Source organism: Neovison vison, chromosome 11 (genome assembly GCF_020171115.1).
Source record: "Neovison vison isolate M4711 chromosome 11, ASM_NN_V1, whole genome shotgun sequence".
Lineage (NCBI taxonomy): Eukaryota > Metazoa > Chordata > Mammalia > Carnivora > Mustelidae > Neogale > Neogale vison.
Window position 1 is genome coordinate 192,783,804 of NC_058101.1, and position 24,723 is coordinate 192,808,526.

Consider the following 24,723-nt stretch of genomic DNA (forward strand, 5'->3'; position numbering starts at 1 on the left):
AGATAGAAGAAAAGAAGAGTAGTGGAGTGTCATGTTCAGAGAATTCCTTCTCAGAGACCTGGAGAGAATGACTCCCTAAAAACCCTGTTTATCTCCCCCAGATCCTCCAGATCTCCCCAAGTCCCTCTGCCCAGGGACTAAATAGCTATTGGGGGTAAATAAGGAGCATCTTGCAGATTTCCCAATGAAAAACCATGTGGGTTGGCCATATTAGGCTTTTGACAACAAATCATATGGGACAGTTTTTCTCCAAATTTCCGTAACTATCCACTGCTAAGAAAGAAATACAACTGGAAATTTCTTCCGCAACAGTGACATATATTATCTGTACCTTGACAACAGCTAGTTACACTGTCAAGACAACAGGATGTTTCTGTTCTTACTGCGTATATTGGGGAAAGGAGACATACATCACACTGTTGACTCAAGGTCAGCTCACAAGCAACTAAATAGCTTTTCCTCATTAAAAAAGCAAATCATGGCAATCGCATTAAGAATAGCCTATTCATGTTCTAAACAGGCACTTGATTCTTAACTGTGTTAAAGAGGGTGTATAGAACATGAGGAAATACTTGCCTACTCTGCCCTGATCAGACAACATATAGAGTAATCTATTTAATTCTGGGCACCGACCATTAATTGGGTCATTGACAGAATTATGTCATATGCAGAGAAGAGTAAACAGAACTAGTGAGGGTTTGAAAACATGTTGTATGAGAAATCATCAGGGGAACTGAGGATGATTCACCTAGAAAAGGAAGAAAATAGGCACAACAGACCAGAGTTCTTCAAATATTTGAAAGACTCTTTCATGGAATAGACACCACTTTATGTCATCTCGTTCTGGAGGGAGAAATTGGGAAGTTAGAGGAAGACTCCGTGGCATTTCTAAACATTTGACTAAATGTTTAAATAAAATTTGACTCTGTGGCATTTCTAAACATTATAACTGTACAAATATGAAGTAGGTAGCTTCCTAGGGAAGAATGCATAGCACACAGGATATGGTCAGGAAACCTAGCAAATTATTGTTAAAGTATGAAAGAATTAGCCTAGAATGCAAAATTTTTGACATTTAATTGTGGTTATTGGTGTTCTTCCAAAACATAGTTTCTGTATATTGGAAGGAATGGAATCAGGTTGCAGGAGTTGAGGAGAGTGTAAAGACACCTAAGTGGCATTAATCTAATAATTGTATGCATGAAAGGACAGCAAAGTGGAATATTGGAAAGAGACCAGGACAGGGAATTGGGAGCGATGGGCTCTATTCTATTCAGTTTTGTTAATAGAGAAGTGATCTGGACTTAAAACTCCCTGGAATTCACTTTCTTCTGCAAAGTCAGGACACTATGGAACTAATAGCCATGGTTCTAAAGTTCTAGATTTCCAAAGTCTTAAATTTTGAAGAAAACATCCATCATGAGTTACTCAAAGAAATATGTTTGACTTATTGTCAAAAATACAAGAATACATTAATAATAATGAATTTTAAGGTATTTTACGAACATAAATAATGGATAGTTCAAGGAAGGCAGATAAGTGAGGAAATAGGAAAATAGAAGTCTCCAGAAGAACACTAAGTTTAAGTCTACCATTTAGACTAAACTCTGCTTGGGCAACAAAAGCAAAAGTTAAGGAAAGTAAATGCATTAAGTAACTAGAGTGCGTTATTTCAATATATTATTACGTGGATTAAACCATAGTTACAGCTATTGGTCACCAGCTCACATAAGCTCACAAGAGAAAACCTGAAGCATCTCTTCCAGTTCTGCATTCAGTAATGTCTAGTTTGTAGCTGGAAACCAGCCATGGCAATATTTATGTCACAAAAAAATTGACCTTTTTTCAATTCAGGACTTTCTTTCTATGTGGAATACAGTTTCTAGACATTTACCAACATACCACTCCCTGCTTCCAAGAAACAACTTCCCCAAGAGCTCCTTCTTCTTTCACTTTGATCTCAAAATATGTACAGCCATGTTATGAAAGTATTTTTTTAATCTACTGTAGTTAGCACACAGTGTTATATTCGTTTCAGATATACCATATAGTGATTCAACAATTCCTTGTATTATTTATTGCTCCTCAAGATAAATGTGCTCTTAAATTTGTTATTTCCTTATAATTATCACAATGTGGGTACAATTCAGGTTGCAGGGGAGAAAAAGACTATAGGACTAGAAAATAATCTTAAGATAAATTGAACTATTTATCATGTGATAAATGTGACTATTTATCATGAACTATCAATCATGTATATAAAGTAGGGTGAGGTTTCCAAAATGTTTAGTTGTCAATATGTGGTAAGAACCCTAAAAGTTTAAAAGGCATAGTAGATCACTTATTTGCTGGCACCCTCCCAGTGGCCCCACTCGAAGAATAAATTGGCCTCTTTACAGTGACTTTTATAACAATATAATTCAGCTCGTATTTATAGTCACCCTCTCATTGTGCTAGCACTCATTCCTTTCCCTGTCACTCACCTTCCTGGTGTTCCCAATCTTTTATCAGATCCTCTTACTCATCCATCTCATTGCTGTCTCAGCGTCTTGGTGTCACTCAACACTGCGTAGAATACTAATATCCCAATTCTCCTCCTTCCGTTCTCCCCTTCCTTCCTTCCTTTCTCTTTCTCTCTTTCTCCATCTCTACCTCCATCTCTCTCTTCTACCCTATTCTTTTTCTCCCGATCATGATTTAGCCCTCACTTCCACAGAAAACTCTCTTCCAGCCACCCTATACCACGTGGGAAACCCCTCTTCAGTGATTGTGTAGCTTCTTACCCTATTTATTTGCTTCTTACACTTGTTCCTATATGAAAACATTCTACTCATGAATTTGTTATTATCTGTTGTTTATCTTCTCATGGTTGATTATAATTTTCAGGAAAGCAGAGATTTTTTTAAAATCTCTTATTCACTGGTGACTGTCTAGTCCCTTTAATGGTGCTTGGCCCGTAACAGCTATGACTGCAGGAAAGAAGGAAGGAAAGATGGGAGGAGAGAGAATTTAGTGTTTTTGCCTCAATTTGAGTGGGTTATTGAAATACCAAAAACTTCATTAATAGGTAGCTTGATTTATTAAGAAGTCAGGGATGATAAGGAAAGCATGAAATAAAAGTTTCACTATAGAAGTCAACCTAGCCAAATCCTGCAAATATGCAGCTCTGTTTTCAAGCATGAGCTGTGTGCTGGAATTTAGCCATGGACTTATGAAAGGTTAGAACAGTAAAATATTAATATCTGGGCTTTAAAAACAAAGACGATAAAATTCACCCGAGGCATCTGATTTATAGTCAACTCTATTTTGTGAAGTTTTATGAATGTGTAACACAGGATACTGGTCTGTGTACTGGCCACATCAGGCTAGTGTAATGCGTGGTGAATAAGGAAGCATCCAGGAAGGAAGGGGAAAGCAATAGGCTTATTTCTCTAAAGGAATATTGTAGACCAAGGATGTTTGGTTTTATTCGTTTTGGCAGAGTATTTGAAATAATTTGATGCTCAGCCCATGGATTTGAAAATGTTTTTAAAGCAAATCTCAGCATCCAGTTAATTCAAAGACAAATTGTTTCTGAGATCACTGCTGGTAGGGCTAGGACAACTCATGATATACTTAGTATTAACTTAATAGCTGGAAAAATATCAAGATATACTTTCTAAGGCTTTAGGAGATGTTATTTCACTGGCTTGCATTGATTTCATATTATTCCTGAAAACATATTGCATGTGCAATGTATAATTTGACTCATCTGCCAGGTAGAAAAACATAATTTTTGTGCTTGAGGATGTTATAAATGGGAAATGAAAATCACACAAAAATATATGTGGTTATAGAGATGCAAAGAACATTGTCTTGCCAAACCCAACTTTGATTTAAAAAAGAAGGAAATTATACAAGCAAATATATTGGAGAAGTAATTAAGAGGATGTCACACCTTCTATTAGTCAGATTTTCCATCTTCTGAGTATTTAGAAGAGAATTAAACTGAATAATCTCCAATATTTTCATGATTCCATTTTAAGATAGAAGCAGGATTCTAAAGCTCTTTTGATTCTTTTGTTAATGTATTTTTGGTTTTTAGAGAATGGGCAATTGCACACACAAGCAGGGTGGGGGTGAGGGCAAAGAGGGAGAGAGAGAGGATCCCAAGCAGTCTCCAGCCCCATTGTGGAGCCCACCACGGGTCTCGATCTCACAACCCTCAAATCATGACAAAAGCCAAAACCAAGAATCAGGCACTCAACTGACTGAGCCACCCAGGCACCCCAGTAAGACTCTTTTGAATAAAACAAAGTTTGAAGTGGCAGGGGGGTGGGAGGTTGGGGTACCAGGTGGTGGGTATTATAGAGGGCACAGCTTGCATGGAGCACTGGGTGTGGTGAAAAAATAATTAATACTGTTTTTCTGAAAATAAATAAATTGGAAAAAAAAAGAAAACAAACAAACAAAAAAACAAAGTTCTATAACACTGAGGGATATGATATATAGTAAAGTTTAAAGTCTGTTTGCAAATATCCTGGACATTTTTAAGCATAAAGCATAAAACTTTATGATGACAAGAGTCTGTAATTGTGTCAGCCTCATTACATGTTTTAGACAGCAGGGACTATGAAAGGAAATTTAAGTAATAACCACAGCACAATATTCTGAAGTAATTAACAAAACAAAAAAAATCTTAACTTATTCTCAAAAGTAATGTCTTTGTGGAAGTATGACTCTTTCAATTTGTCATTAGTCTGTTAAACCAAACACAAGTTCAGCTTACCCAAATAACTTATAGTTAGCTTAATTAATGATTCCTCTAACAACTTAATTCAGTTCTTTGACATCTGGAAAATAAGGCTCTGTAATATTAATAATCTGCTCTATCTCTTTGCGTACAGAGACCCCTATAGAATTATTTAATCCATGAAATTACCCTAGTAAGTCCTTGTTCACTGGTGACTGTCTAGTCCCTTCTAATGATGTCCAGAGAATTTAGGGGATTGAAAGAAAAATGCCAAAAACAAAAGGTCTGATTCAGGCAGTTCTCTAACTATCCCACTGCCAATACCATCACCTGCTCCCTTGTACCCACACTCCTCAGTCTTCTGTTGTGATATATTTGTCCTTTGAGGTCTTCACTGGTTTTCCTTTCAAAGCTGATTTTACCTAGATAAATATCAAAGACAGATGAGAAGATGGTAACATGAGTGACAAATGATGATATTCTTCAAAAGGGCTAGCCTGAGTCTATTATATCTCTCACTAGATTTTGCTTCTGAAGAACCTTACGGTGCTTTCCATGGCCTTTTTACCCCTCCCAGTGCCTTACCCAACCTTGATACCTTACACAACACTCAGGGAATCTGGAAGATTCCTAATATTAATTGACTTGATTTGGATATGCTATAGTAAGCAGTCATGGCCAAATAACTACATATGGTTAATGAGAAACTTTAGGTATTCCTGGAAGCAACAGTATTTCCACAAACATATCTCTGTATTACAGAAAATTTAGAATAAGTAACTGTGATCATTTATAAAAAGATACACAATCGTGGGGCTCTTTTCAAAAATGTGTGAAAGTAGAAGAAGCTTGAAAAGAAATATTGAAGTAGCAGTAGGCAAATGGCCCCATGCAAAAACAAAACAAAACAAACAAAAAACATCCTGCCTACTACACAGACTGAAATCCTGCCTTCTTTGGTTATTTTCCCATTTTTTAAACTATACTCAGAAATATTCTTTCAAAAGTATTCTCTTATATGGATCTCCACAAACAGTTATTAGTATGTCATAGTTGGTTTGTACCATGAAAAACGTATTGTATAACTTTTCCCAAGAATAATGAGCTGAAAGATAGTAAATATATATCAGTACTCACTGATGTTTTACTTCTTTTTCATTGCACTTTTTCCCCAGAAGATGTATATTTAAACTTCAAGTAAAATGCTTCCTTGGCAGTTAGTTAGTATCTTCCCAATGAAGAGCCCATTGATGATACAGAATAGAACTTCCTTACCCCCTTGAGTAGAAGGCTGCCTATTATTCAGTGTCCTTTTTGTCACATTGAAGAACAGGGAACTTTTTATTCTTTCCGAGAAATGGCCTTTCAGATTCAGTAACAACTTGTTCTGTTCCTCAGGAAATAAGAGAAGATCGAGATAGGGCGCGGCTGGACTCCATGGTGCTGCTAATTATGAAACTGGACCAACTTGATCAGGACATTGAGAATGCCCTCAGCACCAGCTCCTCTCCGTCCGGCACACCAGCGAACCTGCGGCGGCACATTCCTGTGAGCTTTCCTCTTTTGACTTCTTTCCCCATGAGAATGCTACCTCTGTTTCATACAGTCCCTCTTGCAAATGAAACATCTTTGATGGGAGCACTACCTATATGTGACCCTGATATGTGTTCTGAAAAGATCTCTCAAGTAATTCTATGCTTGATGCGATATTATTTAAAAGAGAAGTATGATTAAAAAGGAGAGGATTATCGGTTGGACAAAAAAGAGGGTCACCAGGGGAAATTATGTTTCCTAAAGGTCAAAACATCTTTACTGTAGTCGTTTCTCTCATTGTCCATCTTCTCTGACATCCTGTGAACACCATTAGCAATGCTATGTCTGTTGTTTAGTATTTCATTTCCAGTATCCCACAAATTTACACTGCATGTAGAAGATGCCTAAATATTTGCTGCTTGCACACATGCATTCATGGATGTTTGGATAGATGGGTGAATGGATGAATGGATTCTGGACTGACCCAGCATATTCTAAGAAATAATTTAGGTGAGATTAAATTGAAAGCACTCTAAAATTCACTCCGTGAAACACAATGAGTAGGCCAGAGGGGAGAATTTTATTCTACTCTGCATTAGTTTCATATGAGACAGACACTTCTCTGAGATTCTGATATTCAAAATAAAATTTTGAATTCAGATTCTAGGACTTAACTATACACTTTACATATTTACTATGAGCTTTATATTAAATATAAATATTAATATATTAAATGGCTTGTTTGTATAGATCAAGCAAATGTGATGATAGATTTACTTTTAATTAAGTCATGAATCCCTTTTCAATTAATCTATTACTTTTACTATGCAATAATCAACACATTAAGTCAAGAAATTATATATTTACCTGTGATCAAAGGGTTGGAAAACTCTGTATATAAACCTGAGCACCTACCAAAATAGAACTATTTTGTATCAAATTCTTTAATTAGTATAGTTCTGTCATTGATTCTGAAGTTGTTCAAGACCTATTCTGATTATGGGGCAGAACTTTTCAAAGTAAAAAACCAAAATGATAGCTAACCTTAGCATATGCTAGGTATTATCCTAAATGATTTATACATATTAACACATTCATTCCTCACATTTTTCAAGTGAGTGAACACGGAGAAGTTCGTAATCGTGTGTGTCAGAGCTGGAGTACATGCCCAGGGAGCCTTGATCTAGAGCCATGTCATTTAACCACTACACCACGGCTTTTTCTAGTTGACTATGGTGGGTATCTTAGAGCTTAAGAAAATGATAGATGATAGGTCAATGGAGAGAGAGAGAGGAAGAGGAAGGAAGGAAGGGAGAATAGAACGGAGGGAAGAAGGGGGAGGGAGGGAAATTAGATGCTTCAACTTAAAATCTGATAGAATAAAATCTTTGTTTTTGCCTCTGATCTTCTGGATGATTTTTTTCTTACCCTTCAGGATTCATCTTATTTCATCTTTCTGGTGAAATCTTGCATACATCTCCTTCTGTCTTCCCATAGAGAATCAATTACTCCTTCCAACAAAAAGGGTATTTTCATCTTTCTTACATATGAAGGGTTGTAAAACAATTGTACTCAATTTACTTTTAAAGCCACAAATAACTATATTTTTCCATAATAGGTAATGTTTAGTAGTTCACCATGATGTAGGCACAGGATACATTTTTCTCTTTGGAAGTTGTCTGGTAATAATTGTTAATATCTCCCTATCTTTTTAATCTCTCCCCTTTTCCATCTGTATTGAAATTTCCTCAATCCCCATGTATTTAGAGGAAAAAACCGAACCCAGATTTCTGCTAAATGCAGCTCCATATTGTCATCTCCACCTCAGAAAGCAGGATAGTTCTTATCTGCTAGGTATGTTTCTTTGTTCAGTGGTAAAGACAAAAAAAAAAAAAAAAAAAACCCAAACCAGGAACAATTGCAGGTGATGATTTTAGGATTCACCTACATCTACATCTCCTGCCTTCATTTAAAGTATAAACTGGATTTTAATTACATGCACTATCTCATGGAATATCACCACCATTACTGAGCAGTGCTTGATTATATGAATAAAGATCTACTTCAGTTCAATATACATTTCAGTTTTCAGTTCAGTATATCCTTGGAATAGGCAAAATAATACCATAGAAACCTTATGAAATTCAGAGTTTGCAGGCCTGGGTTCAAATACTAGCTCTACAACTGAATATCTAAGAATACAAGAAAATTATTTGATTTCTCAATTTCAAGTTCATGTGAAAAAGAAGGCAATATTATTTCCTATCGAATGGCTTGTTGACAGAAGTAAATGAAAGAATATATGTTAAGATGTATTACACAGATCTGGCACAGAGCACATATTTAGAACGTGTTATTCCCTTTCCTTCTCCCTTGTATTCACACCAGGCACTGGGCTAAAGAGGAATAAACCTGAAGTGCTCAAAACAGCTTTGTGTAAATTGGAAGGGGAGGTGAACCATGAGAGACTATGGACTCTGAAAAACAGTCTGAGGGGTTTGAAGTGGTGGGGGGGTGGGAGGTTGGGGTACCAGGTGGTGGGTATTATAGAGGGCACGGCTTGCATGGAGCACTGGGTGTGGTGAAAAAGTAATGAATACTGTTTTTCTGAAAATAAATAAATTGGAAAAAAAAAGACAGCTTTGTGGTCTTTTGGTCATCCCTTACTCTTTATTTCTCTTCATTGGTATTTAAAGCTAATTTTAAAATTCTCTCGTCATTCAAAATTTTTTTCAACAGGCACTTTCCATTTCTTTTGATAATTGCAGCATGGAATAAAGGAATTATAGCAGCATGATTATGACCTTGATCACCTAGCAAGGAGCACTGTCCCAGATTCAGAGGAGAAACTCCCTCTTTCACACCCTTATACTCCACTGTGAACTCACAGTTTAACAGGAAGACAAGACACAAAATGAAACAGTCATCTCAGTTTGAGATTACTTGTGAGAAAATGCTGGAGTGAGCTTTCTATCTATAATAAATGGTATAAAAAATAATAAACTAGAGTCTTTAATAAATGGTTTGAAGATAGAAGAATAAATAAAATAAGAATAGAAATTGAAACAGAATAGAAATAAAGATTTGAAGGAGGCTGACTTGATAGAGACTTGCAAGTTGGCTGTACCTTGGTGGTTTACTGCAGCCCAGGGTCTAGTTTTTTCCTCTGAAGTCCAAATACTTGATTCTGTCCAAGTACCCACTTCCTGTCAGTCTCCTAGAGCTGCAAATGGTGGTCCATCTCATGGAATGAATGCAAGTAGGAAATGGAGAAGACAGTAGTATTTACTAAGTACTAACATTTAAATATATTACTTCATTTACTCTCAATAATCTTAAAATAAGCTGAGCTTCAGAGAAGATGAGTAATTTACCTAAAGTTATACAAGCGGGGAGTGGGGAGTAATTTACTGAAAGACAGGTGGTAAGATTTATTTCCACATATGTTAGACTTAAAAGCCTGTGCTCATTCCACTATATTATAACTCTTCCCAAGATGGAAATTGTTCATTCATAATGGAATAAGTGCCATTTCCAGAACCAGAATTGCCTTTTCTGACAGTCGAAGAACTTTTTTCCTGATAACAAGGTATTCTGAATATTAAATTACTAATTGTGCTTGAATTAATGTAAAAACAAGGCAATATTGATAATATCTTTCAGTATTTCATCTATGCCATCAAGAAGCTTAAGAAACATACAACCCAGAATCCATTTTACTACCTTTAACTGAACCTCTAGTACTCTTCTACAGTATTTTTTGGCCTTCCTGGACCTTTTCCCATAGTCTAAGGCAGCTATTCAAAAATTTTGCTATTCTCCCCAAACCCTACCCAACTCTTACACCTATCTCTTAGCAAATATGCTTGCATTCCTCCTTGCAGAGAAAATGGACCATTGACAGGAACTCTGCAGCCTCACAACTGTAAATATCTGTAGGTGCTCCTTTTCTTATCTCTTTTCCTCCTATGTCCTCCCCTATGAGCCAAGCTCCTCTTCACTCAGTATATATTCCGTGATTTGATTCTTGTCTATTGCTCCATCATTTCTCTGCAGCTCATCTCCTGTCTGAAAAATCCAGTAGTAACTCCTCAGTCTTCTGCTGTAGCGTTTGATACAATTGCATATCCTCTCATCCTTGGATTTCACAACGCCCTGGACTTTTGGTTCCTCTCTTTCTTTTCTTTCATATCCTCAGTAGTTACTTTTCATATACTAAAGTGACTCTTTTTCCTATATTTAACCCCTAATTCTTATTTCTAGATTTTAGACTCAGTTCTATGTCTGACAGAATATTCTCCCTGGAAATTATCGTGGATTACATGATATTCTTCATATTTAGGGTCACCAATGAGACCTTTTTGCTATCTCCATATCTGTACATCCAGTGGATCACTAGCTACTTCTTTATGCCATAATTGTACTGTGTATGCATCTCTACTATAGCACATCATACTGTATTCCCTACCATATTGGGAACTACTCCAAGATTTTTCTATTTCTATTGCCTGGCACAGTTGAAGCGTGGGGTAACAGTGATGAGTGGAGCCTCATAGGGAGATGATGTGGAAGATGAATTATACAAAGTGAAGATGAGTCACAGGGAAATTATTAGATGGCAGTTGTAATGATAATTTAGGACTTGTTAACCATGTGGTTTGGGCATGGTAGCAGTGGAAAAAGAAAAGAAGGAATGGATGTAAAAGATTCTGAGAGAGCTTGCATGTGATTTCTCATAGTGAAGAGAGAGCAAACAAAATAGTAAAGATTTGTACTGAATTACATATTTGTGACCCCCCTTAAATCACTTTCGTAGTTGTGTTTAAGCCCCCAGAAGAATATCACAGCTATGTAAGGAAGTTGAACTCTGGGATCTGACAGATAGAACTTTTAATGTCAGTCATGCTGCATAATGTGAATTTGGTCAAATTACTTGCCTGAACTACAACATCCGTCAAGTGACGATGATAATACCCTCCATATAGGGTCGCTAAATATTGAAGCAGGTAAATGATGTATAGCATTGTCTTTAAAAGATAAAAGCACAATAAAAGGTAGATTTTTAAAGTGTTTCTCAGTTTGCCTCAGAACTGTTGTATTGTTAGAAAGGTAGAAGGTTACCCTGTTAATCAGCAAATCAAATTATAAATAGGAAGGTCATATATAAATGGCTTGTAAATTACCTGCTACTTACAACTGTCAATTTGATGTTGATTTAATTTGAAATTTTGCTTCCAATTAGGATGGCTTTTATTTATTTTTCATGCTTAATTGCTCTGGCTAGGATTTCCTATGTTGAAAAGGAGTGATGGGGGTGGGCGCCCTTGTCATATTCCTGATTTTAGAGGAAAAGTTTTCATTTATTCACCATTGAATAGGATGTTAGCTGTGGCTTTGCCATACATTGTACTTATTATATTGGGATATATTTCTTCTATACACAATTTGGTGAGAGCTTTTATTATAAGAAGGTGTTGAATTTCATCAAATACTTTATTGAGATGATTATATTTTTATTTTTTATTCTATTAATTTGGTGCATCACATTTGTTGATTTGTGTATGTTAAACATGTTTGCATCCCATTTGATCATGGTATAATATGCTTTTAATGTGCTGTTGAATTTTGTTTGCTAAAATTCTGTTGAGAATATTTACATCTATATCAAGGATATTGACCTGTAGGGTTCTTTTTATTATTTTTTTGTTTTGTTTTCTTTTGTTTATCTTACAGTGTCTTTATCTGGCTCTGGTATCAGGGTCATCCCTGCCTTGTAAACTGAGTTTGGGAGTATTCCCTTCTGTTCATTTTTTTGGAAGAGTTTGAGAAAGATTGACATTAATTCTTTAAATATTTGGTAGAATTCCTCAGTGAAACTATCTGATCCTGGCCTTTCCATTGTTGGAAGATTTTTAATTCTACTTTAATCTCCTTAATTATTGGTCTGTCAGGATTTTCTGTTTCTTCATGATTCAGTCTTGCTTCATCTTTTTCTTTTAATTTCAACTTTATTAAGGTTATAATTATTAAGGTATAATTTATAAGTAAAATTATAAGCTATTTAAAGTGAATATCATGGTGATTTTATACACACACACACACACACACACACACACACTTGTGAAAAGACTTCCATCAGCCAGTTAATGAATACATCCATCACTCAACATGTTTTTTTTATTTTTTTATTTTTTTAAAGATTTTTATTTATTTGATAGACAGAGAGCGATCACAAGTAGGCAGAGAGGCAGGCAGAGAGAGAGGGGGAAGCAGGCTCCCTGCTGAGCAGAGAGCCCAATGTGGGACTCGATCCCAGGACCCTGAGATCATGACCTGAGCCGAAGGCAGAGGCTTAAACCACTGAGCCACCTAGGCGCCCCCATCACTTAACATGTTTACCTTTAGGGTTTGTTTGTTTGGTTGGGTTGGTTGGATTGTTTTGTTTTGTTTTGGTAAGATGAATATTTTAATTCTATTCTTTTAGCAAATTTATTTTTTTTTTAAAGATTTCATTCATTTATCTATTCTAGAGAAAGAGAGTAGGTGGAGGGCAGGGGGAGAGGAGAAAGAATCTCAAGCAGACTCCACACTGATTGCAGAGCCCAATGTGGGTCTCAGGCTCATGACCTTGAGATTATGATTGGAGCTGAAATCAAGAGTCATACTCAACTGTCTGAGCCACCCACGCACCCTCTCTTAGCAAATTTCAATTATTATTTTTTTAATATAGTCTTATCAACTGTAGTCACCATGTTTTACACTAGATCCTCAAACCTTATTCATCTTACAACTGAAAGTTTGTACCCTTTTAACCAATCCCTCTCTATTTCCATCCTTGGGACCTTTCAGTGCTATTGGTGATTTATAATTTCATAATAAAAAACTATAAAACTACTTTCATTGTGAGGACTAAGAAAGGGATGTTAATATTTTTCAGTCTAGCTATTTCTTAAAACAATATTTAATGAACATGTTTTTTTTTTTTTTTTTAGATTTTATTTATTTGACAGAGAGAGATCACAAGTAGGCAGAGAGGCAGGCAGAGAGAGAGAGGAGGAAGCAGGCTCCTCGCTGAGCAGAGAGCCCGATGCGGGACTCAATCCCAGGACCCCGAGATCATGACCTGAGCCGAAGGCAGCGGCTTAACCCACTGAGCCACCCAGGCGCCCAATGAACATGTTTTACATGCCAGGAACTATGATATATCAATGGAAAAGACATATGAAGTCCCTACTCTTGTGATACATAGATTTCAACAAAGAGAAACAGTTGGGCGCCTGGGTGGCTCAGCAGTTAAGTGTCTGCCTTCGGCTCAGATCATGATCCCAGGGTCCTGGGATCAAGGCCCACATCAGTCTCTCTGCTCAGCAGGAAGTCTGTTTCTCCCTCTCCCTCTGCCTCCTGCTTTGCCTGCTTCTCTTTCTCTCTTTCTGCCAAATCAGCCAATAAATAAAATCTTCTAAAGAGAGAGAGAGAGAGAGAAACAGATAAGATTAGAAAAATAGATGAGTGGAGAGTGGGTGGGGGGACAGATGGATGGATGGAAAGATAAATAGGATTATGAATGGATATAATTTATATGTGTAGATAAACAAGGTGATAGATGATAAAATAATGACATACTGTGGAGGTTGAAGGGAAGAAACTCCTTTAGCTTGAAATGTCAATGAATATTCAAGCCAAAATCTGGTTTGACAAGAAAGGGCCAGCAAAGGGAAATTCTGAGACAAGAGACAAGAAAGACATAGTTCCATCTCTAGAAATCAGTTTGGTGTTTTAGAACTGAAAAACAACAAGTATGGCTAAAGCCTACCAAGAAATAAGAGAATTATAGAATATAAGGCTAGAGCATATAAATGCAGTATAGATGATATTCAACCATATGAGCCATGAGAAGGTTGAGATGTAGAGAGTAGGCACAGAGGTTGTTTAACTCCAAGTTTTCTCAGGTTATAGTTATAGACTGAAATGTGTCTCTGCTGCCTCCTCTTGGGATTCCCCTCCCCCCCAACTTTCCTTTATGTTCTCAGGCTACCTTATAACATAAACAGAACATTTGATGGATTAAATGCACTGCTTTTGGAGAGATTACAATGTAATTGCATTCACTCAGCAGACATGTCTTATATACATACCACGAGTTTTAAGATATCTTAATGATACTAATAATAACATGTACTTTGCATATATCTTGTGTAATCCTCTTGAGACTCTATGGATGCATGCTATTATTTATACCTCCTTTTCTTTTTTAAATTTGAGTTTGGTTTAGCATGCAATTTTACATTATTTTCAGTTGTACAACTTAGTGATTTGACAAGTTTATGTATTATGTTATGTTCACCACAAGCATAGCTATCTGTCCCATTACATTGCTATTACAGTATCATTGACTATATTCCTTATGCTCTGCTTCTATTCCCATAACTTAACACCTGTATCTCCCTCTCCATATTACCCATTTTGCTCAACTACCCACCTTTTTTTCCATCAAGCAACCATCAGTATGTTCTCTGTATTTATAGTTATGATTCTTTCTGTTTACTCACTTTTCTTAGATTCCATTTATAAGTAGAATCATGTGGTATTTCTCAGTCTGACTTATTTCACTTAGCAAAATTCCTCTAAGTCCATCCATGTTACTCAAATGGCATGACCTCATCCTTTTTTATGGCCATGAAATAGTTCATGGCCATATATATGTATATATCACTTCTTCCTTATCCATTTATCTGTTGATGGACACCTAGATTGCTTCCATGTCTTGGCTGTGGTAAATAATGCTGCAATAAGAGGGATGCATACATCTTTTAGAGTTAGTGTTTTCATTTTCCCTGAATAAATACCCAATAGTGGAATTACTAGATCACTAGATAATATATTTATTTTTAATTTTTTAAGGCATCTCCATATTCTTTTCCACAGCAGTTTCACTAGTTTACATTCCCATGAACAGTGGACAAGGGTTTCTTTTATTCCACTTTCTTGCCAACAGTTTCTGTCCTTGTCTTCTTGATTTTAGTTGTTATAACACGTATGGGGTAATATCTCATTATGGGTTTGATTTACATTTCCCTGATGAATAGTGATGTTTAGCATCTTTTCACATGTCTATTGGCGATATATGTGTCCTTAGAATAATACCTATTTAAGTCCTCTGCTCATTTTTTAATAAGTTTGGTTTTTTGTTGTCGAATTATATATGTTTTTTATATATTTTGGATATTAAATATATCATTTGCACATATCTTCCCTCATTCAGTCAGTTATCTTTTTTGTTTTGTTGATGGTTTCCTTTTCTTTTTTTTTTTAAGATTTTATTTATTTGTCAGAGAGAGAGAGGGAGAGAGAGTGGGCACAGGCAGACAGAATGGCAGGCAGAGGCAGAGAGAGAAGCAGGCTCCCTGCCGAGCAAGAAGCCCGATGTGGGACTCGATCCCAGGACGCTGGGATCATGACCTAAGCCGAAGGCAGCTGCTTAACCAACTGAGCCACCCAGGTGTCCCGATGGTTTCCTTTTCTGTGCCAAAACTTTTATTTTGATGTAGTCCTGATAGTTTATTTTTGCTTTTGTTTCCCTCGCCTTAGGAGACATACCTAGAAAAATGTTTCTATGACTGATGTCAGAGAAATTACTGCCTGTGTTCTTTTCTTTTTATGGTTTTGAGTATCACATTTAGGTATTTAATCCATTTTTAGTTTATTTTTGTGTATGGTGTTAGAAAGTGGTCTGTTGTCATTCTTTCAGATGTAACTATTCCATTTTCCCAGCACCATTTATTGAAAAGACTGTCTTTCCCCCCATTGTTTATTATTGCCTCCTTTGTCATAGATTAGTTGACCATTTAAATGTGGCTTTATTTCTGGGCTCTCTATTCATTTTATTGATCTCAGACTCTATTGGTCTATTTTGTGCCAGTACCATACTGTTTTGATTACTACAGCTCTATAGTATAACTTGTAACCTGGGATTGTAATACCTCCAGGTTTGTTCTTTCTCAGGATTGCTTTGACTATTTGGGAGTCTTTGTGGTTCCATACAAAAGTTAGTATTATTTGTTCTAGTTTTGTTAAGAATGTTGTTGGTATATTTGATAGAGTTTGCATTGAATGTGTAGATTACTTTGGGTAATAAGGACATTTTGACAATATTAATTCTTCTAATCCATAAGTACAGAATATCTTTCCATTTGTTTGTGTCACATTTAATTTCTTTCATCCTGCTTTATAGTTTTCAGATTACAGATATTTCACCTCTTTAGTTAAATTTATTCCTAGATATTTTATTGTGTTTGGTGCAATTCTAGTGGTGTTGTTTTTTAGTTTCTCTTTCTACTACTTCATAGTTAGTGTATAGAAATGCTACCAATTATTGGGTATTAATTTTGAATCCTGCCTCTTTATTGAAGTTGTTTATACTTCTAGTAGGTTTTTCATGGAATTTTTAGGTTTCTATGTATAATATCATGTCATCTGTAAATAGTGACAGTTTAATTTCTTCTTTACCAATATAAACGCCTCATTTCTTTTTCTTGTCTAATTGCTGTGGCTAGGACTCCTAGCACTATGTTGAATAAAAGTGTTGAGAGTGGACATCCTTGGCTTGTTCCTGATCATAGAGGAAAAACTCTCAGTTTTCCCCTTTGAGAATGATACAAGAACTGGGTTTTTCCATATGTGGCCTTTATTCTATTGAGGTATGTCACCTCTAATCCCATTTTGCTAAGAGTTTTTATCATGCATCAATGTTGAATATTGTCAAATGCTTTTCCTGCATATATTGAGATGATCATGATTTTTATCCTTCAGTTTGTTGAGGTAATGTATGATGTTGATTAATTGCAAAAATGAACCATCTTTGCATTCCAGGAATAAATCCCACCTGATCATGGTGAATGATCTTTTTAATGCGTTGTTGTATGTGTTTTGCTAATATTTTGTTGAGGATTTTTACATCTGTGTTCATCAGGGATATTGATCTGTAGTTTGTTTTTGTTTTTTCTTTGGGTTTTTTGTTTGTTTGTTTTGTGGTATCTTTGTCTGCTTTGGGTATCAGGGTAATGCCCACCTTGTAAAATGTATTGGGATGCTTTCCATCCTCTACTATTTTTTGGAATAGTTTGAGAAGAATAGGTATTAACTCTTCTTTAATGTCTGGTAGAATTCAGTTGTGAATCTATCTGTTCGTGAACTTCTATTTTTTGGTAGTTTTTTTAAATTGCCAATTCATTTTCATTACATATTACTGGTCTTTTCAGATTTTCTATTTCTTCCTGGTTTATTTTTGGAAGATTGTATGTTTCTAGGAATTTATCCATTTTTTCTATTGTCCCATTTGTTGGCATATAATTTTTCATAGTAATCTCTTATACTCCTTTGTACTTCTGTGGTGTGAGTTGTTACTTCTCCTCCTGATTTTATTCATTTCCCTTTTTCTTCTTAATGAATGTGGCTAAGCCATTTGTCAATTTTGTTTCCAAAGAACCAGCTCTTGTTTTCATTGATAGAATTATTTATTTTTTAGTTTCTATGTCATTTATTTCTTCTCTGGTATTTATTACTTTCTGTCTTCTGTTCACCTTGGGCTTTGTTTGTTCTTATTCTAGTTCCTTTAGGTAGAAGTTTTGGTGTTTGTTTGTTTTTTTCTTATTTCTTGAAGTAGGGCTGTATTGCTTTATATTTCCCTCTTGGAACTGCTTTGGCCTTGTCCCAGAGATCTGGGAGCATGTACTTTCATTTCCATTTGTCTTCATATATTTTTTAATTTTTTTTTATTCTTTGTTTCATTGATGTATTTGTTGTTTAGTATCATCGTGTTTGTTCTCCATATGTTTGTGTTTTTTCCAGTTTTTTTTTCCTTGTGATTTGTTTCTAGTTCCATACCACTGTGGTCAGAAAAGATGCATGGTATGGCATCAGTCTTCTTTAATTTATTGAGGCTTATTTTATGGCCTAATATGTAGGTCATTCTGAAGAAATGTTTCATGTACACTTGAAAAGAATGTGTATTCTGTTTTTTTGGGGTAGAATATTCTGTATATATCTGTTATGTCCATCTGGTCCAGTGTGTCATTTAGAGACATTGTTTCATTATTGATTTTATCTGGATGATCTATCTATCCATTGATGTAAATGAAGTCTTAAATTTCCTTAGTATTACTATATTACCATCAGTTTTTCTCTTTACGTCTATTAATAATTGTTTTTTGTATTTAGATGCTCCAGTGTTGGGTGTGTAGATATTTACAAATGTTATATCCTCTTGTTAAATTGATCCATCTATCATTACCTTTTGCCCCTCTATGTCTCATTAGTCTTTGCTTTAAAGTCTGTTTTGTCTGATATAAGTATTGCTCACCTGCCTTTTATTTTCTACTTCCATTTGCATGGTGAATGCTTTTCTATCCCTTTCACTTCCAGACTATATGTGTCTTTAGGTCTGAGGTGAGTTTCTTGTAGGCAGCATATAGATGAGTCTTGTTTTTTTATCCGTTCTACGTAGCACTCTTTGTCTTTTGATTGGCATATTTAGGCCATTTACATTTAAAATGATTATTTTTATTTATTTAAATTCAATTAGCCAACATATAGTACATCATGAGTTTCAAATGTAGAGTTCAGTAACTTATCAGTTGCATGTAACACCCAGTGCTCGTCACAGCATATGCCCTCCTTAATACCGAACACCCAGTTACCCCATGCCCCCAGCCACTTCCCCTCCAGCAGCTCTCAGTTTGTTTCCTATAGTTAAGAGTCTCTCATGGTTTGTCTCTCTCTCTGATTTCTTCCCATTCAGTTTTCCCTTCCTTCCCCTATGATCCTCTGCACTGTTTCTTATATTCCACATATGAGTGAAACCATATGATAATTGTTTTTCTCTGATTGACTTATTTCATTCAGCATAATACCCTCCAGTTCCATCCATCTCGACATAAATGGTAAGATTTCATCCTTTCTGATGGCTGAGTAATATTCCATTGTGTATCTGCTTTATCCATTCCTCTGTCAGTGGACATCTGGGCTCAATTTAAAGTAGTTATTGATAGGTGTATATAACTTACTGCCATTTTGAAATTTTGTTTGCTGGTTGTTTTTGTAGTTCTTCTTACTCTCTTTCTTTGTGATCGATGAATATCTGTAGTGTTTTGTTTGGTTTTATTTCTCTTTATATTTTGTGTATTTATCGTAGGTTTGGGGTTTGTGATTTTCATGAGGTTCATATATAACATTTTAAGTTAAAAGCAGTCCATAGTCCTATGATGTCATTTCAGTTTAAACAGAACGAAAGGAAGGAAGGAAGGAAGGAAATTTATAGGTTGTTATATTTTATATCTTTTTATTCATATTTTTCTTATGTCTAATTACAGCCATTTCTTTTCCACTTAAAGAAGTTCCTCTAACATATCCTGTAAGGCTGGTAAAAAGTGGTGATAAATTCCTCTATCTTTTGTTTGTCTGGGAAAGTCTTTATCACTCCTTCAAATCTGAATGATAACCTTGCCAGATAGAGTATTCTTATTTATAGGGATTCCCCCCCCCTTCAGTTCTTTGAATATATCAGGTATGTCACTCTCTTCTGGCTTGCAAAGTTTCTATTGAAAAGTAGCAGATAATCTTACAGGTTTTCCTTTCTGGTAACTTTCTGTTTTTCTCTTGTTGTTTTTAAGATACTCTCTTTACTTTACCTTTGACATTTCAATTATTATGTGCCTGGCATGGACCTCCTTGGCTTAATCATACCAACTCCACACATAAGAAGGGAAATCATCAAGATTAGAGCTGAGATCAATGAGGTAGAAACCAAAGATACAGTAGAACGTATCAATGAAACTAGAAGTTGGTTTTTTGAAAGAATCAATAAGATTGATGAGCCACTGGCCACACTAATACAAAAGAAAAGAGAGAAAGCCCAAATTCATCTTGTTTGAAACGCACTGTGCTTCTTGGATTTAGATCTCTATTTCCCTCCTAGGTTAGGGAAGTATTCAGTTATTATTTCTTCAGATAAGTTTTCTACACCTTTCTCTCTCTCTTTTTCAAGGATCCCTATAATGTGAATCTTTATGCACAAGGTATTGTCCAAGAGATCTCTTAATCCATCCCCATTGTTTAAAATTATTTTCTCTTTTTGATGTTAAGCTTGTATGCTTTCCATTATCCTTTCTTTTGGATCACTGATCTATTCTGTATCCTCTCATCTACTGTTAATTCCCTCTAGTGTTTCTTTTTTTTAATTTCACTTACTGTATTCTTCAACTTTTCTTGGTTCTTTTTAATATTTTCTGTTTCTTTTTGAAGGTCTTAATGATCTCTTCCATTCTTTCTCTAGCCCAGTGAACATGATTATGATCTTTAAATTCTTTATCAAGCATATTGCTTATGTCTGTTTCATTTACTTATTTTTCTGAAGTTTTTTTCTTTTTCTTTTGGAGCATATTCCTAGCTCCTTAGTTTGCTTGACCTCCTTGGTTTGTTTCTATGGATTAGGTGAAACAGCTGCTTCCCCTGAAGTTGAAGGAGTGTTATTGTGTATGGTATACCCTATGCAGATTGTGTGTGCTGTGACTCTTGCTGGTGGGCCAGAGCTATGGCTGTATATGTTAGTTATTTTTTAAACCATGGCTTTTACAGAAAGAATAAAGAAAAAAAAATAATAAAAGAAAGTAGTGAAATAAAAGAATAAAAGAAAAAAGAGAACAAGAAAGAAAAAAATAAAAAAGAATAACAAAACAGGATAAAACAAATTTTTAAATTTAAAAAAAATTAGAGTAATTAAAAATTTTAAAAAACAAAACACAAAACCATGGCTGTCTTGTTTCCTATGCCCTAGGCATAGTGTGACTACTGTAGGCTGGTGGACCCTGGTATCCTTTAGAGCACAGACTCTCTATGACCACTGGACCCATCAGTTATGGCTTTATCACCTGCCTTGTATGGCATTATGATGTCTGAAACTTCTCCTCTTGGCAGCCAAATCCTGCTTTGGCCTAGACTTTTAAGGTTGAGGGGGAGAGAGCATTCCCACAGTTCCTCAGCCCTTTTAAACTCTGGCTTCTCTTTTCTGTGCCCTAGCATGACTGGGGCTGGTGTGGGCTTGCAGACTCTGGGCTCACTGGAGTTGCAAACTCACAGACATGACTGCACACTCCCATTTTGGTGTTTGGATCTTACTGTACTCTAGGCTTTTAAGGTGGGATGGGAATATAAACCGGCTTGTTCTTCAGTTCCTCTGACCTGGAGAGCTTTTTTGCAGCTCCTCTGCGCTTGTCAGAGTTCTAATTTTCTGGCTAGTAGCTCTTTTAAGCCATGTTTTGTTTTTTGGGTTTTTTTTGTTTTGTTTTGTTTTTTCTTCTGTGCCCAAGACAGAGGAGCCTGTTCCTGGTGCCTCAGTGCTGTTCCTCCCCACTGCCATTTGCAGTGTTAGGAATGGAAGTTACCATCCATCTTTCTTGCTGTTCTCTTGCCATGCTCTCTGTGTTTTGCTGTTCAGTAGCTGTTCAGTCAGTTTTTAGTTCTTCATAGGAATTGTTCTATTAATAGGCATAGTTTGGTATGTTCTGTGGAGAAGGTGACTTCACAGTCTTCCTGCATCACCGTCTTGAACCAGAACTCTATTATACCCATTTCTAAATGAGGAAATTGAATCATACCTGTCAAGTATGTTTCTTGGCACTCAAATAGCTCATAGTTTATTAGAGATATTTAAGCTAAATGATTCTAAGCCATTGTAGTGTCACCACAGAGGTCTGATGAGAACATAGAAGAAAATGAGGTGAGGAGAAATGAGAACTGTGTTTTCTTTTGATGCTCGCAGTGACCCTGTTACATAAGGAGAGTTAAGTGAGTTACTCAGGTCATTTAGTGAGTAAGGGTTATCTGTGAGCTTCTACCTCCTGACTTCCTACAGTGCCCAGATAGCTCCCACTACTGCCCCTTCCAATTTTCAATAAGCTGTTTCTCCAGTATTTGCCCTTTAAAATCAGAACTTCTAAAGAGTTATGGTTCTTTATTACAAAATCAAGCATGGTTATGGGTGACATGTCAGTGTCACTTGTCAGCAACTCTTTAGCATGTCAGTGTGTATTGGGAGTAGGAGGAGGTGGAAGGATGCTGGTAACAGGGGAAAAGGCCTGCAGAGATTATGTACACGCCTTTCATATCAGTGCATTTTTTTAATAGGATCTGGAGTCGGGATCTGAGAGTGGAGGAGATACCATTTCAATAAATCAGACACAAATAAATTTGTCATCTAACACTGAATCTACCAACTTATCATCTTCCACCCCAGTGACAAGTTCTGGAACCAAACCCAAGTCTACGGTAAGTTATAAATGATAACAGTCAGTTTTAACCTGAAATGCTGCTGATCGTAAGGTAAGAGTTGATATCTCATCCATTCAATATAGAAGAAATACTCTTTGAGCCCGAGTTGCAATGACTTGATAGCATTTAATTAAGTGTGATCCAGCATGTATTTTTTTGTTTGTTTGTTTGCTTGCTTTATACTGATAACACAGTATTTCACTGAAACAGGTCATGGTTCTAGAATTATGCAAAATATGATATCAAATTGTGTTGCCGTATACTCAGATCATTAAGAAACTAAGAATAAAAAATCTAGAGATTATTCTCCCTGCATTATAACCCTGACCACATCACTTACCAGTCAGAAAATCGCCTAAGACTAGATAGATAGATAGAAAATTACACACATCATGATTTTTATGTGGGTATTAAATGACATAACTCAGGTAAAGCACTTAGTGAAATGCTTGGCACAGAATAAATACTGAGTAAATGTAAGTTACCATCATTATCATTATGATGCTTCATCAACTTTACAGTGCTACCAAAACAAATAAAAGGAGAATTACCACATATAATAATATAGCAGGGTGAATTGTAAATAAAAGGCATTTTCCTTTAAGTAAAAAGTTGAACAGCTACAGGAAAGCAGTATTTGACTGTAAAAGGTAACATTTATGGAGGAAGTAATTACTACTTCAAATATCTGAAGTCCCAGCAGATCCAAAATAACCTTTCCTAGTTTAGTGAAAATCATAGTGGCATATTATTTTTTTAAATGCCCATGTTAGTTTAACACAGAGAAACAAGTTTGGATGGCTTGTTTGCTTGACTTTAAAATAAAAGGCAAGTCTGAAATAGGACTCAAAAGAGAATACTCAGAATTTAAAACATGGTAGATATGTTCAACTGCAAGAATATCTAGAGACTTCTAATAGAACAAATATTTATTGAACATCTACTACATGCCATGCAGGACGCTCAGTGCAAGAGTGGGAGTGGAGTAAAATATGTTTTCCATCTTTTTTTTTAATTTCTTTTTTTTTCCAATTTATTTATTTTCAGAAAAACAGTATTCATTATTTTTTCACCACACCCAGTGCTCCATGCAAGCTGTGCCCTCTATAATACCCACCACCTGGTACCCCAACCTCCACCCCCCCGCCACTTCAAACCCCTCAGATTGTTTTTCAGAGTCCATAGTCTCTCATGGTTCATCTCCCCTTCCAATTTACCCAAAAGCACATACCCTCCCCAATGTCCATAACCCTACCCCCCTTCTCCCAACCCCCCTCCCCCCAGCAACCCACAGTTTGTTTCGTGAGATTAAGAGTCACTTATGGTTTGTCTCCCTCCCTATCCCATCTTGTTTCATGGATTCTTCTCCTACCCACTTAAGCCCCCATGTTGCATCACCACTTCCTCATATCAGGGAGATCATATGATATTTGTCTTTCTCCGCTTGACTTATTTCGCTAAGCATGATACACTCTAGTTCCATCCATGTTGTCGCAAATGGCAAGATTTCGTTTCTTTTGATGGCTGCATAGTATTCCATTGTGTATATATACCACATCTTCTTGATCCATTCATCTGTTGATGGACATCTAGGTTCTTTCCATAGTTTGGCTATTGTGGATATTGCTGCTATAAACATTCGGGTCCACGTGCCCCTTTGGATCACTACGTTTGTATCTTTAGGGTAAATTCCCAGTAGTGCAATTGCTGGGTCATAGGGCAGTTCTATTTTCAACATTTTGAGGAACCTCCATGCTGTTTTCCAGAGTGGTTGCCCCAGCTTGCATTCCCACCAACAGTGTAGGAGGGTTCCCCTTTCTCCGCATCCTCGCCAGCATCTGTCATTTCCTGACTTGTTGATTTTAGCCATTCTGACTGGTGTGAGGTGATATCTCATTGTGGTTTTGATGAAAGAAATTGAGGAAGACACAAAGAAATGGAAAAATGTTCCATGCTCCTGGATTGGAAGAATAAATATTGTGAAAATGTCTATGCTACCTAAAGCAATCTACACATTTAATGCAATTCCTATCAAAGTACCATCCATCTTTTTCAAAGAAATGGAACAAATAATTTTAAAATTTATATGGAACCAGAAAAGACCTCGAATAGCCAAATGGATATTGAAAAACAAA

General features: G+C 36.1%; 1 protein-coding gene across 2 annotated transcripts in view; it reads left to right on the forward strand.

The window, feature by feature from the left end:
• DLC1 (DLC1 Rho GTPase activating protein) overlaps positions 1–24,723 on the forward strand; it is a 568,091-nt gene that overhangs the window by 241,201 nt on the left and 302,167 nt on the right. For both annotated transcript variants that reach the window (XM_044225531.1, XM_044225530.1), the window contains 2 exons: positions 6,131–6,280; positions 22,445–22,585. In XM_044225531.1, coding sequence (XP_044081466.1) covers positions 6,131–6,280; positions 22,445–22,585 — 291 coding nt within the window. The remainder of the gene's footprint in view (positions 1–6,130; positions 6,281–22,444; positions 22,586–24,723) is intronic.